This window comes from Nannospalax galili, unplaced genomic scaffold (genome assembly GCF_000622305.1).
Source record: "Nannospalax galili isolate Female #2095 unplaced genomic scaffold, S.galili_v1.0 scaffold105, whole genome shotgun sequence".
Classification (NCBI taxonomy): domain Eukaryota; kingdom Metazoa; phylum Chordata; class Mammalia; order Rodentia; family Spalacidae; genus Nannospalax; species Nannospalax galili.
The window spans coordinates 669,031-685,344 of NW_008354502.1; the positions used below are offsets into that span (position 1 = coordinate 669,031).

At 44.4% G+C, this 16,314-nt stretch overlaps 1 protein-coding gene across 2 annotated transcripts in view; it reads left to right on the forward strand.

Annotated features, from left to right (window-relative positions):
• Abca1 (ATP binding cassette subfamily A member 1) overlaps window positions 1-16,314 on the forward strand; it is a 136,196-nt gene that overhangs the window by 42,188 nt on the left and 77,694 nt on the right. For both annotated transcript variants that reach the window (XM_029555297.1, XM_008851702.3), the window contains exon 5: window positions 267-385. In XM_029555297.1, the coding sequence (XP_029411157.1) occupies window positions 267-385 (119 nt within the window). The remainder of the gene's footprint in view (window positions 1-266; window positions 386-16,314) is intronic.

Below are 16,314 nucleotides of genomic sequence, written 5' to 3' on the forward strand. Positions count from 1 at the left end.
TGGTGTCTTTCTCCCCCCCCTCCCTGTGTGTGTGTGTGTATGTGTGTGTGTGTGTGTGTGTGTGTGTGTGTGTGTGTGTGTGTGTGATGGGCCAGGCCTTGGAAGTTGATCTGGGCATAGACACATGGGCAGCACTTCAGGCCGCAGTCATGGCTTGGGAGTGTAGGAAGCCGGGCTGTGGCAGGCAGACCTGGCAGTTACTTTCTTAAAGCAGGAGGGGCAGCTAGCTGAATCAGGTGTTTACTACTTTCCTGTTTCTTTTGTAGTGTGTCTCGCCTGTTCTCAGATGCTCAGAGGCTTCTTTTATACAGCCAGAAAGACACCAGCATCAAGGACATGCACAAGGTTCTGAGAACATTACGGCAGATCAAGAATTCCAACTCAAGTAAGCAAAAACTTCTATGCCTGCAATTAAAGTGGACATTTCCCTGCCCCTGTGGCCTAGGACTTGTTCTCTAGCTCTTCCTTAAGGGGTTTCCTTTTCAGTGGCTGGGGGTTGGCACTCTCTGAAGGAATCAGTGGAAGAAAACCTAGAGAAGTTGATCGCCACAGACAGTGACTCTGGGGACACAGAAGAGACGTCCCTGACAGGAATGGTATGGGCTTGGTGTTACGGACAGCTAGGGACCCAGGTTGCCTGCAGTCACAGTTTTGAGTTGGTCATATGGTTGACGCAAGTAGACAAATTTGTAGATGAGATAAATTCTGTGCATGTAAGAGCAATTACCGTTGCAACTTGATATTGGTAAGTAAAAGTTAAGCATTTATTTCTACAAGGAAAATGTCATTTATCTTCCTCCTAAACATTTGATTTAGTTTGACAGGCATTTTGACTCTGATCTTTAAAAAGTGAAATCATCTGCTAAGTTTCCTGGTGGTTCCTTCACATTGAGGAAGTGTCCTGGGAACATGAACTTTCCTGACCAAGACATTGGCTACAGAAGTCACGGCCTAGTCTCTTGGGCAGAAGGGGCAGAGGCCAGTGTTTGCTGTCCACTGGTCCAGGCAGGAATGATGTTCACAATCTAGACAGTTTAGAAACAGTCAGGAAACCTTTAGCAAACCAGTCTGTTTGGTGGTTCCAGACAGTGTCAGTGGTGAAGCATCCTTCCATCATAGGCCAGCGGTGGTAACCACTTAGAGAAGGACTCTTCACTCGATTTGACATTTGAGGAGGGAATTGATTAGGCTAGCTTTTGCTGACAAATCTTCCAACTTGTGATCCATCTGGAAGAAGAAGAAGTGCTGTAAAGTTCTGGAGTTTGAGTGGGTTGCATGGGAGCTTGTTCCTAAGGACCCAGAACTGTGCTTTCCATGGTCAGGAAAAGAGGCATTGATTTCGGTGTGGGATCTGGTGACAGCTGCTCAGAGCTGTGGTGGAAGTGGCACGGAGGAGGTGTGGCTTCACAACAGAGAGGTACAGCCCTGTGCTGGCCCCTGAGTCAGCTGTGAGGAGCTCCCAGATGGATTGTTCCTGGCTGTACAGTCAGATGTCTGGATGCTGTTTCTTAGACTGGCGGTCAAGGCCGGACTTTCCTGATGTACTGGAGGGACCTTGTTAGGTTGGCATGCAACAGAAGAGTCTTCCACTCTTCCCATGAAATGCTTTCTCTCCTAATTGCTGCCTCTCTGCTGGTTGTATATCCCAGTATGTTTATGTCATTCTTGAAGTTTACCAGAAATTACAAAAGTGTTCTAGCACAGAGGAGAAAGGGACTTTTGCCTGTCTAGCTGAGCGCCGTATTTCTGTTCTTGCAATCTGCGATTGCATTAAGCTCTTTGGTATTTGCATCACCCTGTTGATTCGTAGTCCACGTGCAGCCAACCAAGACTGCAGAGTCTTTGGAATACACAGAATTGTGAGTGACTTGTTTTTCCTTCCGTCGTTATGCTGTTGGCTTTCTGATTCAAAAGGAAAATATCTACCTCTTTTCTCACGTACATCTCATTTCCCCCTGCCATCTTATTGCACTTTATCTATCTTACCACTTTAGATCATGATTTTGCTATGTATTAGACTGCTGCTACTTACTGCTTTCTCTTATCTAGGAATTCAGTGATATTCTATTCCAGTGACTGACCTTTTGGAGACCAAGCCTTGGGGCTGGGATCCGTCCCTCAGAGACTGCAACTTCTTGGAACACTACTGGTCAGATCTTAGAGCCCTACCTGCCTCTGTGGTCATTGATGGCACCACTGGGTCCCGCTTTGGGGATCCAGAAGGAGAAGTCATCTCATTCTTTCTTCACCTTGTGTTTGATCCCTCCATTGGCCTGGCCACAGGTGCTTTGTGGATATGGGAGTCTACTCCTATAGACTCAAAATCTTGTCTCAAGGTTTCCTGGGCCACAGCATTATTTGTTTAGAGATGATTAGGTTTGTCTACAGATTCATGGGGCTGACTGCTTCAGTAATTTTACCATATGCCAATTGCTGTTCAAGGTGCTGAGACTGAAAGATTCACAAAACAATATGGAACCTTATCTTCCTAGGGAATAGAAGGAATTTGGTACTGAAAGTGGAAGTGACTCCCTCAAGTTTGCACGACCGTGGGAGAGAAGTCCTGGAAATGGAACGCAGCCAACTCCAGCTGTCTGTGTAGTTCTCTTTCTAAGTGCCATCTTGTACTGTTTGGATAATGCTCCAGCTTTAAGAATTAAGTCGTAGAAACATCTAGTTATCATTGAAGCCACCCCGGTGGGAAGCCCAAGGACAGAGCCTCACAGATCTGCCATACCCAGTTTTGTCATCAGCGGAATTTTTGGGTCATTTATTGTTTCTCCCCTAAGCTAGAGTATAACCAAATTAATTTGGGGGAGTAAGCATGGGGAACCATTCTCATTCCCCATTGATAGTCTTAAAATTCCTATCATGATTGCCACTCAAAGGCAATCTAAACATTGGACAAATTCTCAGAAACCTTAGAAAAAGTGACATGTCTAGATTCTGACCCTGTGACATGCAGACTGTCAAGGCAAATGTTTCTTTGAGTTTTGTGTGATATATGAGATGATTTTAGATAATACACAGGTGACAACCTTTAATTCCAACCCACATCAAATTGCAATTTCATACATGTTATTTCTTAAAATGGTATTAAGTAGGAAAAAAATGAAGTGAAAGAGCATTGTTTTTTTGTGACTGTGGTGAGAGTTGGGAGAGTGGTTTGTAGGTAACTGGAGGTTAGGTAATGCTGATTTAAGAGAAATACTTTCAGGGCCAGCGTCAAGATGGTTCTGGAAACAAATTCAGGTTCTAGTCTCATTAAGTATGAGCCTTGGGCAGATTGTGAGTATTTGAAATTAGGGCATTAGCTGCCCTGTGGGTCATGGATCACATGGGTGACACACAGTGAGTCCGAACTGCTTTACTTCTCTCGTGTCCCTGGATGTTCGGCCTTTGTCCGTTTTTTCACCTCTGGGCCTCAAGCTTCCTTGTAAGACATTTGAGATTTGGTAAAATAAGCTGAAAGTGCTTCATCTTAGAAACTTAATTGGTTCTTGGTGGGGAAACCTGAGACACACTAGTGATATGGATTCCCCACTAGGCTGTAGCCCTTTAAGGGAAGGCCTGGGCCTTGTTCATGGTTCTGTCCCAAGCAGCAGCACAGTAGCAGGTACCATGGAAAGGTATTAGTGTATCTTTAGAGAGTAAAGTCACAGCAAATATAATACTCATCCCTTTCCCCTCAGGTAGAATTGTCAAAGCCAAGTAAAAATGCTTTGGAAAGTATCAGAGCCCAGCACAGGTAACTAATTCCCGCATGTAAAGTTGGGCTAAAAGGGCTCAGGATTAATACTGATGACAAAAGTTTTAAAGTAAGTCTTGACTTTCTTTCTTCTACAAAGTTTACTTTCTAGAAGTTCACTGGAAATGCTGTCCTGAACCCAGAGGCATAGCATTTACTGGAAAGCTGAAAGCTTTCACTTTCACGACCCCCTTCGAAGGCTCTCTGAGAGGACCTTAGCAATGTGTTTACTCATGAATAAGTTTTTGTAAAGTCTGCAAAAGTTGGATAATTAAAAGATCTTTTTTGTAAAGATAGCACACATTGTGTGGGTCCTAGGCACTGTGGCAAGGACTCCCTCCCTGCACAGCCTCCTCCCTGGTCTTTCAGCCTCACTCTCCGTGCCCAGCCTCCTGTCTCACTGGGCCCAGTAACTCTGGCCTTTTCAGTGAGGTGATAGTAAAGTAGATTGGCCCAAAAGAAGTCCTTCCTGATGTTTTGGTGCTTCCCAGAGTGAGAGCAGAAGCTGTCTGTCCTTCCTCTGTTGGTGATGTCTCCACAGTTTATTCTTTTCCAGCTGCTTACAGTGCTTTGCTCAGTGACATTGAGTGAACAAGCTCATTAGCTGCTTCCTGCTAAGCACGTCTGCTGAGGTGTTCACCAAGTCCCAGCACCTGCTCTTCCTGAGTCCTGCAGCATGGTGGATGCACATTACTTTGATAAGTCAGGGCTTGTTATTGGACAGGAAGCTTAGAAGTGCTTATGCTGGGACTTGGGGCTTCTGGATTTTCTAGGGTAGACCATATTCACAGTTCTCTAAGAAATTCCTTACTCCCCGACCCCCTCATTTTCACAGTTAGCTCGTGTGGGTCTTTACAGCTATGGCATGACTCAAGTGGTGTGGATAGGGCTATCATTTCTGTGGTGTGGATGGATACCAGATAGCTGATCTCCTGTGTGCATGGGACTCAGCCAAGATCCTGACTCTTAGCTCTCTAGATGTCTGGCCGTGTCCCAAGTTATAACCACACCACCACACTTTAAGTACAGAAGCCTGGAGGGTGTTATGAGACTTCAGAAGACCATTTTCTGGACCTTCAGGTTTGGGCCAGGAAGGGTAGCTGAGGCAGTTGAGGGATGGCCTGCAGGCTGTACCAGGGGCTAGGAAGTTGCACATTTCTGGGTATACATGTGCCCTGTGGTCCTTGGAAATGACACTCACCATGGAAATTGCGCCTACCCACAGGATGCTGTCTACCCCACATGGCTCTCTGCTGTGGTCTTGTGTCCTTTTCAGCTTCCACCAATTAGGATTAGGGCCATAGCATACATGTCCACCCCTGACCCATCTCTGATTCAGGGGATTAGTGAATGCCTTCTCTCTAGGTTGTAGAACCCACTGGATGTCCTGAGAATGTTATCAGGAAAGAACCAGGAAGAATCTTGGACATTTTGGCACTGTTCTGTAGACGTCCCCTTGAGAACACCCCCAGCCCATGTCTTTGAGGTCAAGGTCTGGGAAGGGACCAGAGCTTAGGAGATTCAGGCGGTGCTGGATGCCATCATTCTGATTCAAATCTGCGTTTCTCTGTTCCTTCAACTCGGTGCTGTAGTGAGGTAATGGCATAGCTGCCATCTCGAGGTATTTATGTTATAAAACTGGTTTAACCTTTCCAGTATGGCTTGGAGCAATGCTTTCAGAAGTTTCTTTCTGCAAGTTATGCTGGACTTTTCTTAGGGAAAACGGCCTTAACATTCTGCTTGACTAGTAATACGGACACCTCCTGATATGGATCTTTGAGTCTGGATTAATCTTTGAAAGTCGAAAAGACATGCATTCCAGTGGAGAGGGTGGTTGTGGTGCCATGGCAAGGGAGTTGGCTGAGTCAGGGATTTGAGGAAAAGTGCTGTACAGTGGAAATATCCCCTGAACTTAGCAGCTAGAATAGCTGGGTTCAAATCCTGGCTCTGCTGCTTACCAGGCACATGCATGCCTAATTCCATAACATCCCATACACCTCCTTCAGGGATGGTTTAGCAAAGGAAATAAGCCTGTAACAGGAAAGCATTTGGTTCAGTGCCTGATATACAGTAAGTACCAGTTCCCTGCTTTTGATCACTGTGTTTTCATAACCATCATGGAATGTGGGGATTTTGTCTATGTACATGAACTTCAGAGAGGCTGAGGAGCTTGCCTGAGAAAGCACAGTTGGCAGCAGGTTGTGCTAGGACCAGAACTTCAGTCTTTCATATCCTGTTGCTGTTACATCCTAAAGAGAGCTGCCCTGAGTAGTCATACATTTTCCTGAGATCACAGCACAGGTACAGATAGGCTGGCATGCAAAAGAACAAGAGGGTTTCTGAAAAAAAAATGCCAGTCTTTCTTCACTCCCCAGCTTCGTGGGTAACAGGCACCCAGGCACCAGGGGCTGTACGGCCTGTCTGCAAAGAGCATCTCGTGACTCCTGACCACTTCTCCTTTCTTGCCTGAAGTCCCCCATCCCATTGGGACACTTGCTGAAGTTGTGTTATAGTTCCAAACGTCATTGTCTGTCCTTGTGTTCCATCCCCATGTGTCATCTTACTGGGAGATCTGATGACATATGTGTCAACATTATCATCAAAATGGAAATCCCATGAAATCTCAGAGTGATTGTAATTCATGTTGTGTGCACTTGTCACAAGTTTTGATTTGGGACCTTATAGTTTCAAAATTTGAAATCATTTTACCTCTGTGAGCATTTTCTTTCCCAGAGCTGTCAAAGCCAGGCTATGTCCCAGGGCCCAGGCTGTTGGTTCCCCTCCAGGGTAAAGGCCTGGCCCCAGCCAAGCTGTAGTCAGGGGACGCAGCGCTCCAGTGCAGTGTTGAAACATTGCTTGAGCTAAATCAAACCAAAGGTCAGCTTTACCCAGACAAGCATAGAAAACACAATTGCATTCAATTACCAAATGGCATGTACCCCACAATATCAGGCTGCTTTTTAAAAATGTTGAATTGTGAACACCAAGAGACAGTTTGCGTGTCTCCTACCTTTCCTATATGAGGTTCATTGACCCTGTGGGTGGCAAAGAGGCAGCTTGGGAATAGAATTTAATTCTCACTGAAAGCTTTCTGCCTCTGGGACCTCACATCCCTGTTGAATGGAGGCAACACAGGGCAATCTTAAAGTGACTCCGTCTCACACAAAGCTGTGCTAGGTAATGATGACATTTTATATTAAAGGTTTTTTTCATTGTGTATATTCATTGTACATGGTACTGTGTTATATCAGGGTACTTTCACCTAGATATGCATTGGCTGTTGGGGGCACTCCTCCTGTACCCCTACTGTCCAACCCTCCCCCTTCCATTAATCCCTGTTCCCCTAGACAGTTTTGCTTCTACTTCATGTTATATATACGTACATGATTTTATGTATCTCTATAAAACCTAGGAGCCAAAACCGAGAGAAAACATGTAATATCTGTCTTTCTAAGCCTGACTTAATTCACTTAATGTGATTATCTCCAGTTGTATCTATTTTTCTGCAAAAACATAATTTTTTTCTTCTTTATAGCTGAAAAATTCCGTGTGTGTGTGTGTGTGTGTGTGTGTGTGACGTTTTCTTTGTTCCTCTGATGTTGGACACCTAGGTTGGTCCCATAACTTAGCTACTGTGAATAGAGCTTCAGTTGAACACTTGATGCGCATATATATCTGCATGGCATTTTAGATTTTTAATGAACTATTGGATTCAGTTCTTCAAAGCAGCATTAGTACATTGGCATTCTCCCATTTTATTGATGAAGAAACTGAGTCTTCAAAGGTTGTATCCATTGCTCAGGGTAACAGTCTTGTAACTTGAGTCCAGGATTGTATGACCCAAATGCCACCTCTTCTCACAACACCACCCTGCCAGCTTGCCTCACTTTAATACCGGGAAGCACGGGCCATGTCACCAGCTTTTGATTTTTAGAGAGTGAAACAGTTCATTTAATTGCTAATAGAGCAGAAAGAACCAGAGTTCTGAAATCAGAGTTGTCTGGGTTTAAATTTGCCTCTCGATTACTCTGTGACCTTGAGCAAGCTATTCACTTCGCCTCTATTTCCTCATTTGAAAAAATGTGGATAATGGCAACACCTTTCTTGGAAGCTTGTTAAGAGATTCTAGAAATTGATACATATAATGTGTCTGAGGCTTTGTAAATATGAGTCAACGTTTCCTGCCACAAAGCACCACTATGTCCTTAACAAGTTTTATTCATTTTAGATGTTAGAAGAAATCAAGCTATGTACAGATGATGCATACTCATGATCCTTCTTAAACCAGCCTGGAAAGAATCCCATCTTAGTCTTTAACTTATACATTTATCTTTCTTTCTATCCCTTTGTTCCCTGGAGTGTGTGTGTGTGTGTGTGTGTGTGTGTGTGTGTGTTGTGCTTGCATGTCTGTATGTATGTTCTCGTGTGTGTGGGTGCACATGTATGTGTGTGTGTATGTGTGTGGAGGCCAGGAGTTGATGTCAGGGGTCCTCTTTGCTCTCCACCTTATATAATGAAACATGATCTTTTACTTACGGAGCTCACCCATTTGGTTAGCCTAGCTCTCCAGCTAGATATGGATGCTCTGTCTCTGCCTCCCATTTCTTAACCCTATTCTCCGGACTTTTCAAGACCCCCACAAATGAATTCTAATCTTGCATCCTGAGGTTGTCTATAGAGTGTCTGTTTCCTACTCAGTCAGAAAGTAGGAAACCACTAGTGACAGCTAACAACTGAATGCCTCATACTCTCCCCCCACCTCCCTTCTCTGTCCTCTGACTCAGTCCTTCCTGTTTCTAAACTCTGCTTCTTCCTATTTTTGACCTCTTTCCCCCTCTCTTTTCTCCTTTCATCTTTTGAGCATCCCCCTCCCTTGCCACTCTCTGGTCTTAACAATCTCTACCAGCTATTTTCTTGCTTTTCCTAATGTTGGCTCCTTGTTTCCTCTTTCACTTCAGGTTCAGATCTCATCTGGGGCAGTATTACGTCCTCAGTGTTGCCCCTCAATCCCTTCTGGTTTTCTTGGATAGTCTGCCTGTGCTCAGCACCTGCTGGCCAGTGTGAACAGATCTCTCTGGGGCCACAGGCCACACTGGCTCCTTGTTACCATTCAGGTTCTTACTAGGTAATACCAGGCCTCATTCTTGGGACTTCATGTAACTTCTCCCACTTCCTTTTTGACATCAAGACATGAGTATTGGCATAGTCCATTGTAGCTGTCATAGAATGTATCCAAGACTAAGTAATTTTACACAATAGAAATTTATTTTTATGGAGCCTGGAAGTCCAAGATCAAGGTATTACATATTCAGTGTCTTGTGTAATCTGCCTTCTGCTACTAAGATGGTGTCTTGTCACTGTATCTTCTGGAAGGGAAGAACGCTACATCCCAGAATGGTAGAAGGGGCAGGGAAGAATGAGCTTATCCCACAAGCTCTTTTCTAAGGGCTTCCATAAGCCCATCCATGAGGACTCTGCTCTGATGACTTAATGATCTCATAAGGCCTTAGTGCATGAATCTGGCCGAGGATGTTTCTTTCTAGCTCTGATTAGTTCTAATTCTAGAATAGCAGACAGGGCTGGGGGCTCCCAAATCTGACCCTGACCTTCTGCTCACCTCCTCTTGGAAGGCAAGGGTAGGGATTGTGTCTTTATATGGCTTCTTTTTTGTTCTTACCTTTGGGGAGCACCAAGTAAAGTATTCCTTTGAACCACAGTACTGGGATTTTGGGTACAGTAGTCATTTACAAGTTTCCTGAACTAATGAATGTTAATATGCATCAAATTATTTAAGCAACACATGGTATCTAAAGTTATAATACTTGTAATGGCCGAAAGAGAATATAATGCATCCCATGACTTGCTGCAAAGCATTCAAGGTACATAGCCATGAAGTCTCTTGGGAACTCTTCATGTAATTGGCATAATGACCTTTCAACATGTATTTTGAACATGGTTAATTTCCAGCTTGTATTTTCTTGTGTGTTATGTGTGAGTCATACTTAGGGTCATTAGCGCTTGCTTAACTCACACAGGAAGGTAGACCTTCATTTACAAAACACGGAGACTCAAAGGGCCTGAGAAGTGACTTTCCAAAGTTCGTAAAACTGGAAAATTCTGGAACTGAGATGTGAGCCAGGTTTATTAGACTCCTAAAACCATTTCTTAGAATTCCTCAGAAAGCCTTCACTAGAGAAAGAAACTTCTCCGGGGACCCATGACTAACAGGGAGGTCCTGAGAGGTGTGCACCCCACAATCTGGTCTATCCTCTTCCACCTTCCTGGCCTCCTGGGGAATAGTTGCCTTTCTCTCTCTCTCCAGAGCCTGACAAAGTCTTCTGGAAAGGGCTCAGCCATCTTACCCTTGAAGAAAGTACAGCCCCAGCATCGCAAGACAAAGCAAAGCAAACATACTTAAAGCCAGGCATGAGGCATGTTTGAAATCCCAGCACTTGGGAGGAGGAAACAGGAGGATGAGGAGTTTGAGATGTGTTTGCTTCTGGCCCCTTTGCAGAAAATATTTCTAAGTCTTGTTTATAAGACTATCCAAAATAGGCTAAACGAAACCATGAGCATTTCAGCCAAAGCCCCTCCACCCTACCCTAAACCTCCCCTTACTTGACAGTGCCAGGGTTAGGAGATCCCTGCCTCACTCATCCTGCCATCCCAAGGGGACCCTTTAAGAAGAGTGCCTGGACCTTGGATGCTGATGTGACCTTATTTTCTACTTCTTTTTTTCATTTGCTTCCTCCACCCACTTCTCAGGCTGCTGATTACTGTGGTTCCTTTTCATGTAAAGCACAAGCTGCAGAGATCTTGAAACTTGAGCTGGGGCTTGGAGGGCACTGACCTAGAGTAACCCCAGTGGCTTGTGCCAGGGCTTCCCTCCTCAGCCTTCCTCTAATTGCGCTCCTCCCTCCTCCTCCCTCCTCTTCCCCTGTCCTCCTCTGTGGCCAAGCCTGGGCTCCATCAGGTGGACTGGAGAGAGGGAGAAAGTACTTCAGTGGTCAGGGAAGGATCCCCAGGACAGAGCCTCTCTTTGCCACATCCCTTTGCCTGCCTGTGATACGTTTTCTTAGCTTGGGCACAAAAGGCTGACCCAGATGGATGGCAAGAAACTCAGGATTGTGTCTCACTCTTTCCCAGCCCACAGGCGCATCTCATCTGTTTTGCTCTCTTTAGATGCCAGGCTCTTTTGGTTTTGATTTCCTTTTCTCCTGCTTCATGGTGCCCAGCAAAACTCCAGGGACAGGCTAGGCAGCTGTTTGCTCCTCAGGCAAGCCAGGAGGCTGGGCTCAGCACATCAGGTACTTTGGTCCATACTGGAGGGATTGTCATAGGTGAGCTTGCTTGGCCTTTTGTTACACAGAGCTTCCGGTCTTTCCTCAGGTTCACATCCTGTGACAGTGGTCATATCTTCCCAGTTTCCCATGTAAATACTCCAAGCTAGTCAGTGGACACGCACTGTATGTGTGTGTGTGTGTGTGTGTGTGTGTGTGCGCGTGTGTGTACTAGGTGCCAGAGGTCAATGCTGAGTGCAAGGTCTCTCACTGAACCTGGCACAGACTCATTCAGCTAACATAGTTGGCCCACAAACCTCAGGGATCTGCCTGTTTCCTACCTCCCCAGCGCTAGGATTTATAGGGGTGTCCATTTTTCCATGGGTTCTGGGAACTGAACTCCTGATGATTGTGTAACGAGTGCTTTAGGGACTGAGCCATCTTCACAGCCCCACCTTCACATTCGTAACCTTTGTTTTCCACAACAGCCTATGAATGGTACTAGCTATGTTTTATTGAAAGTTTTTGTTACAGTTTATTTATTTTGTGTTGTGGGTAGGGGTGTGGAGATCAGAGGACCATGGTCCATTTTGTATTCAAGGAAACTGAGGCCCATAGAGACCAAGAAAAGTGGCCGTGAGGTCATAGTGACCCAAGGAGGAAGCTGCAGAGTGGGATTTGAGTCAAGCCCTTCCTTCTGCTGTCTGCAAGTGCTGAATCTGTTGGACAACCCCCCCACCCCACCCCCGCTCCTCTCAGAACCGTAGATAAGAATTCCTCAGAAAGCACTGACCCCAACTGCTGATGATAAAAGCCAGGTCCATGTCAACTCATTTGGCCAAAGTTAAATGGCTAATGACTGTCTTTCCCACTGAGTGTTCCTTTTCTTGCCTGGAATGACTGATCTATTATTGGTCATCTACTTGAGTCCATCCTTGCAATTACCAGGAGATGTGATTCTTCTTATTGATTCTGTACCAAATGCTAGGTTTATTTATTCCTTTCTTTTCCCTTCTCCCCCATTCTTCCCCACTTCCTCTCTCCCACCCTCCCTCCTCCTCCCCCTCCCAGCAGCTAGGATCTGTGCCCCCAGGCCTGGCTTTTATTTATTCTTTCATGAAGTTCTGAGTAGACATACCAGTAAGCCTTGATTATTCACCTTGTAGACAACATCAGCAGCAAAACCCACTAGTTCTGTCCCAAAGATGCATTATACACACATGCATATGCACACACCTCTCCCGAAACACGTCTTAGGTCATGAATTTTGTCTCCCAATGTTCTTGGTAAAGTCACTTCTCTGTTCTTATTATTTTAAACGTTCTTTAGGGTTAAATTAGCAGCTCCACTAATGAGAATAGTCATCCCTGAACATAATAATCATATAAGCTGTTCTTTATGGAGACCCTTACTTAATTCAGGAAAGTACGTTTTTCACTTAACCCTCTGTCAACTCAGGAAGGTGGATACCACTGTCATTTCTGTCGCTTATTTATTTATTTATTTATTTATTTATTTTACTAGATATTGAAACCAGGGCAGTATCCATGCTAGGCAAGTGCTCTACCATGAGTCTACATCGCCAGCCCTTTTTAATTTTTATTTTGAGACAGGGTCTCACTGAGTTGCCCAGGCTAGCCTTGAACTCACATTGTTTAGACACTTTGACTTTGTGAGCCTCCTGTTTTAGCCTCCTGAATCATTGGGATTACAGTTGTGGACCACCAGCACTGACTCTGTTTCATCAATTAATTAACTCAGCCTCCCCCTGTTTGATTCCTTCCATGCTTCCAGCTGTTCTTCACCGGAAGCTTCTCTTGACTTGGGCTAACGGAACCACATAGAGGAACTTTAGTACATCTTATCCCAGCATGTTGCACATTCATGTCCTGTGCTATCCTTTCTCTGCCCATTGAAAGATGAATTTACCTCTCCCAAATCAGCTATTTCCCAGGTCACATCAGCTTATGAATATATTCATTCGTTTGTATCCATCTATCCATCTGGTGTCTTCACCTGAGAAGAACAGCTGTTTGTCGTCTGGCTTTCTCCGTAGTCTTCACTCTTCTACCAGCCAGCCACAGAACGGAGGAGACAGAGACCAGTGGACAGAGCCGCTTTACTCTCCTTGCACTACTCCCTTTCCCTCTTCTTCCCTCCTGCTCTTCAAATATTAGGGTTTAAGGACTCTCTTCTCTGTCCATTCACGGTCATTTGTTAAGTTACTGCACGCATAGCACTTTGATGTATAGGATGTCCATGTACTGTGATGTATAGTACTACTATGTATGGTACTGAGATACACTGTGAGTGCAGGATGTCCACATACTATGATCTATGATGATGTACAGGATTTCCATATACTGTGATTTACTATAATGAACTCCAGGATGTCCTGGTGCCTGAATCATGACAAGTCTTACTATGTTCACCCTACTAGCTACAGTTTCTAGAGGTGGTTGACTTGTCTTTTTCTGGAACATGAGTCTAGCCTGATTTGCACTTTAAGATAAACTTCAGTCTGATGATTGTTTCTATAAATTGTCTCCCTCTGGCGTTCTTTCCCTTTCTTCTGCTTTCTCTAATTGCTATGCCTCTTCATCCCCTTTATCAATAACCCTTGACAGCAGAACCGTACTCTCATTTTTCTGTGCACTGCACTGTTATACAGTGAGGTAAACCTGAGTGAAAACTGCCTCTTTAGTAACAGCAAATGTATTACAGCTTATTAAACAACTGTCATGTGTTAGTTGCTCACCGTTCAAATTTTGCAAATGCATCTCTTGCCCTCAGGTCTTCAAAGATGAATCCTGTCATCTTCGTATAAAGATAAGAAAGCTTGACCTCACTAAGGCATAGTGACCTTCTCGCCACCACACAGCCAATTTATAATAGGGTGCAGTATCACATTTGGGCTTTTATGGTCCTAAACTCTCTCATCTTTCTTCCCATATACATATTTCTTTGAAACACAGTTTCCCTTTGTAGGGATGGCTGACCTTGAGCTCACTATGTGGCCCTGGCTGACCACTAATTTGCAGTTCTCTGCCTCTACCTCCTGTGCTGAGATGACAGATGTGTACTATTTTACCCAGCTGTTTTTCAAACTTTCCTGGAACCATCTGAGATTTTTTTTTTTAATTCTGAGGCCCAATTCTTATCCCTAGCAGTTTTGATTGATTATTTTGGGGTGTGATCTGGGCTTTGTGATTTTTATTTTTATTATTTTTGGTTTATTTTAAAAAGTATTTTTTGTATTTATTATAGACCTGGACATATACAGTCAATACAGAGCTGTCAGAGAGCTGGAATTCACTCTTTCTTACATTAGATTTATTTCTTCAAGTGAGAAAGCTCTCAGAGGGGAGACAGCATGAGTTGAGCAGCGGGCAGACAAGGGCTATACCTGATGCCCTGCACAAACTTAGTATTCCAAGTGAACATTTACATCTAAATTTTGTGTGTGTGTGATTTTTACAAAAGCTCTGAGGCGGGTCTAGTAGCAGCCCAAATTGAGAAACAGCATGCCACATCGTGTTGCTTTCTTGTGATTACATGAGTAGCAACTGTCAGTGGTGCTATGACAGTAGAACACATTGTGTGTATACCCATGTGATCAGACTGCAAGTTGTTTGCAGCCAGGGATCTTTGTCCCTCCCTGCTTCTCCACCCACCATGAACATGCACTGACAAGGGGCGTTAACTATTGAGTCGACTTCTTGGTTCTTGTGTCTCATCCAGGGGACGGGCAGTTGGAGTTTGATCACATCCAGCTGTTTTCATCCTCAGAGCCTGTTGACATAACAGAAGAGTCTTATAAACATGCCAAGCACATTTGCTGGTCTCCAGGGTGTTGCTGGATGACCTAGGCCCATTGAAAGTGCAGCCTGGGTCAAACTCCCACACTTTTGCTGCCCTGCGAAGAAAAGAGGGGCTTGTTCTGAAATTCCTCAGTGGGATGCTGTGTACTTCTGTGGCTTTGCTTAGAAGGAATTTGTGGCCACCTGGCTAATCCGAGGATTAGTTTATTCTGTTCTGTCTACAGTTCAGAGGCCTCTTTTGGCTCTCATTTTATTGGTCAGGTAGTATAAATGCCAGTAGGTTAAATGACCTGGGCAGATAAATGGATACAGAACCTAGGTTTCTTATACCTACTATGGTATGTGGTGTGTGTGTGTGTGTGTGTGTGTGTGAGAGAGAGAGAGAGAGACAGAGAGAGAGAGAGAGAGAGAGAGAGAGAGAGAGAGCCTTGAACAGGCTTGACAAGCACTCTACTGACTGAACTAAATTTCAAATTCTTAATCTGGTAGTTTTTCTATTGGTATATGAATATGTCTGCTTTTTAACCTTGCGCTTTAGCTGAAGCCTGCTCACCTACTTACCTACCTACCCACTTACCTTTCAGTTTATCTCTGTCTTGGGGATTCTGGGATGTTCCAGATGTTATCTTTGGGGAGATAATTCTAGTGGTCAGAGGTCCTACTTACTCCTGAGGTGTGGCCTGAGGATAGTCCTGACATCTTTGGCTTCTTTCTAAACTCAGCTGAAAGACACTTCTGGAATCTTCTTTATGGGAGTACCATATTTATTCAACTGTCATTGACCAAGGAGTAATTCTGTGTCAGGCCTTCATCTGAGTATTTGGGCCACTGAGGCAAAAGCACGCATTCTGTGTTCTTATAGGCACAACTTAATGCAGGCAGTAAGTGAAATAACGTTTCTTAAAATGTAGCTTCTAAATCTCCTACCTTAGAAGTATGAAGGCTGCTTATTAAAATGTAGATTTGTAGTCTATCTACCCTAGAACCACTGTTTTAGAATCTGAAGGGATTGGGTGCTGGTGACTAGTTGAGCATTGCCTCCCCCAACCCACTGTGAATCTTAGGGTGATTTGAGTTTTGACAACCACAGAAGTGAGCCCAGCCAGTGGTAACAGTTTGGCATCATATGTGATGGAAATCTTAGGCAGGTGATAGCTTGCTGGAGCACCTCTTTTGAAGAGGGTCACCAACAGGCCTGGGATCAGCTTCTGGGTGTCATGAGGAACCCTAGGACTGAGCCACACAGGTACTGAGAATCATTCTTCCTTATTTGTTTGTTCTAGAGCTCTATTCAATACTACTGAAGTTTGCTCAAGGCAGAACATGCCTGGGTCATTCAACTTTAATGAGATTCTGGTTAGACTGTGTGTCTCCATGCAGGATGGCCCTCTTAGCTCCTGGAATTAACTTCTATTCTCATCAACTGCACACTGTAGCCCTGTTTTTAGATGAAAAGGCTATTCCT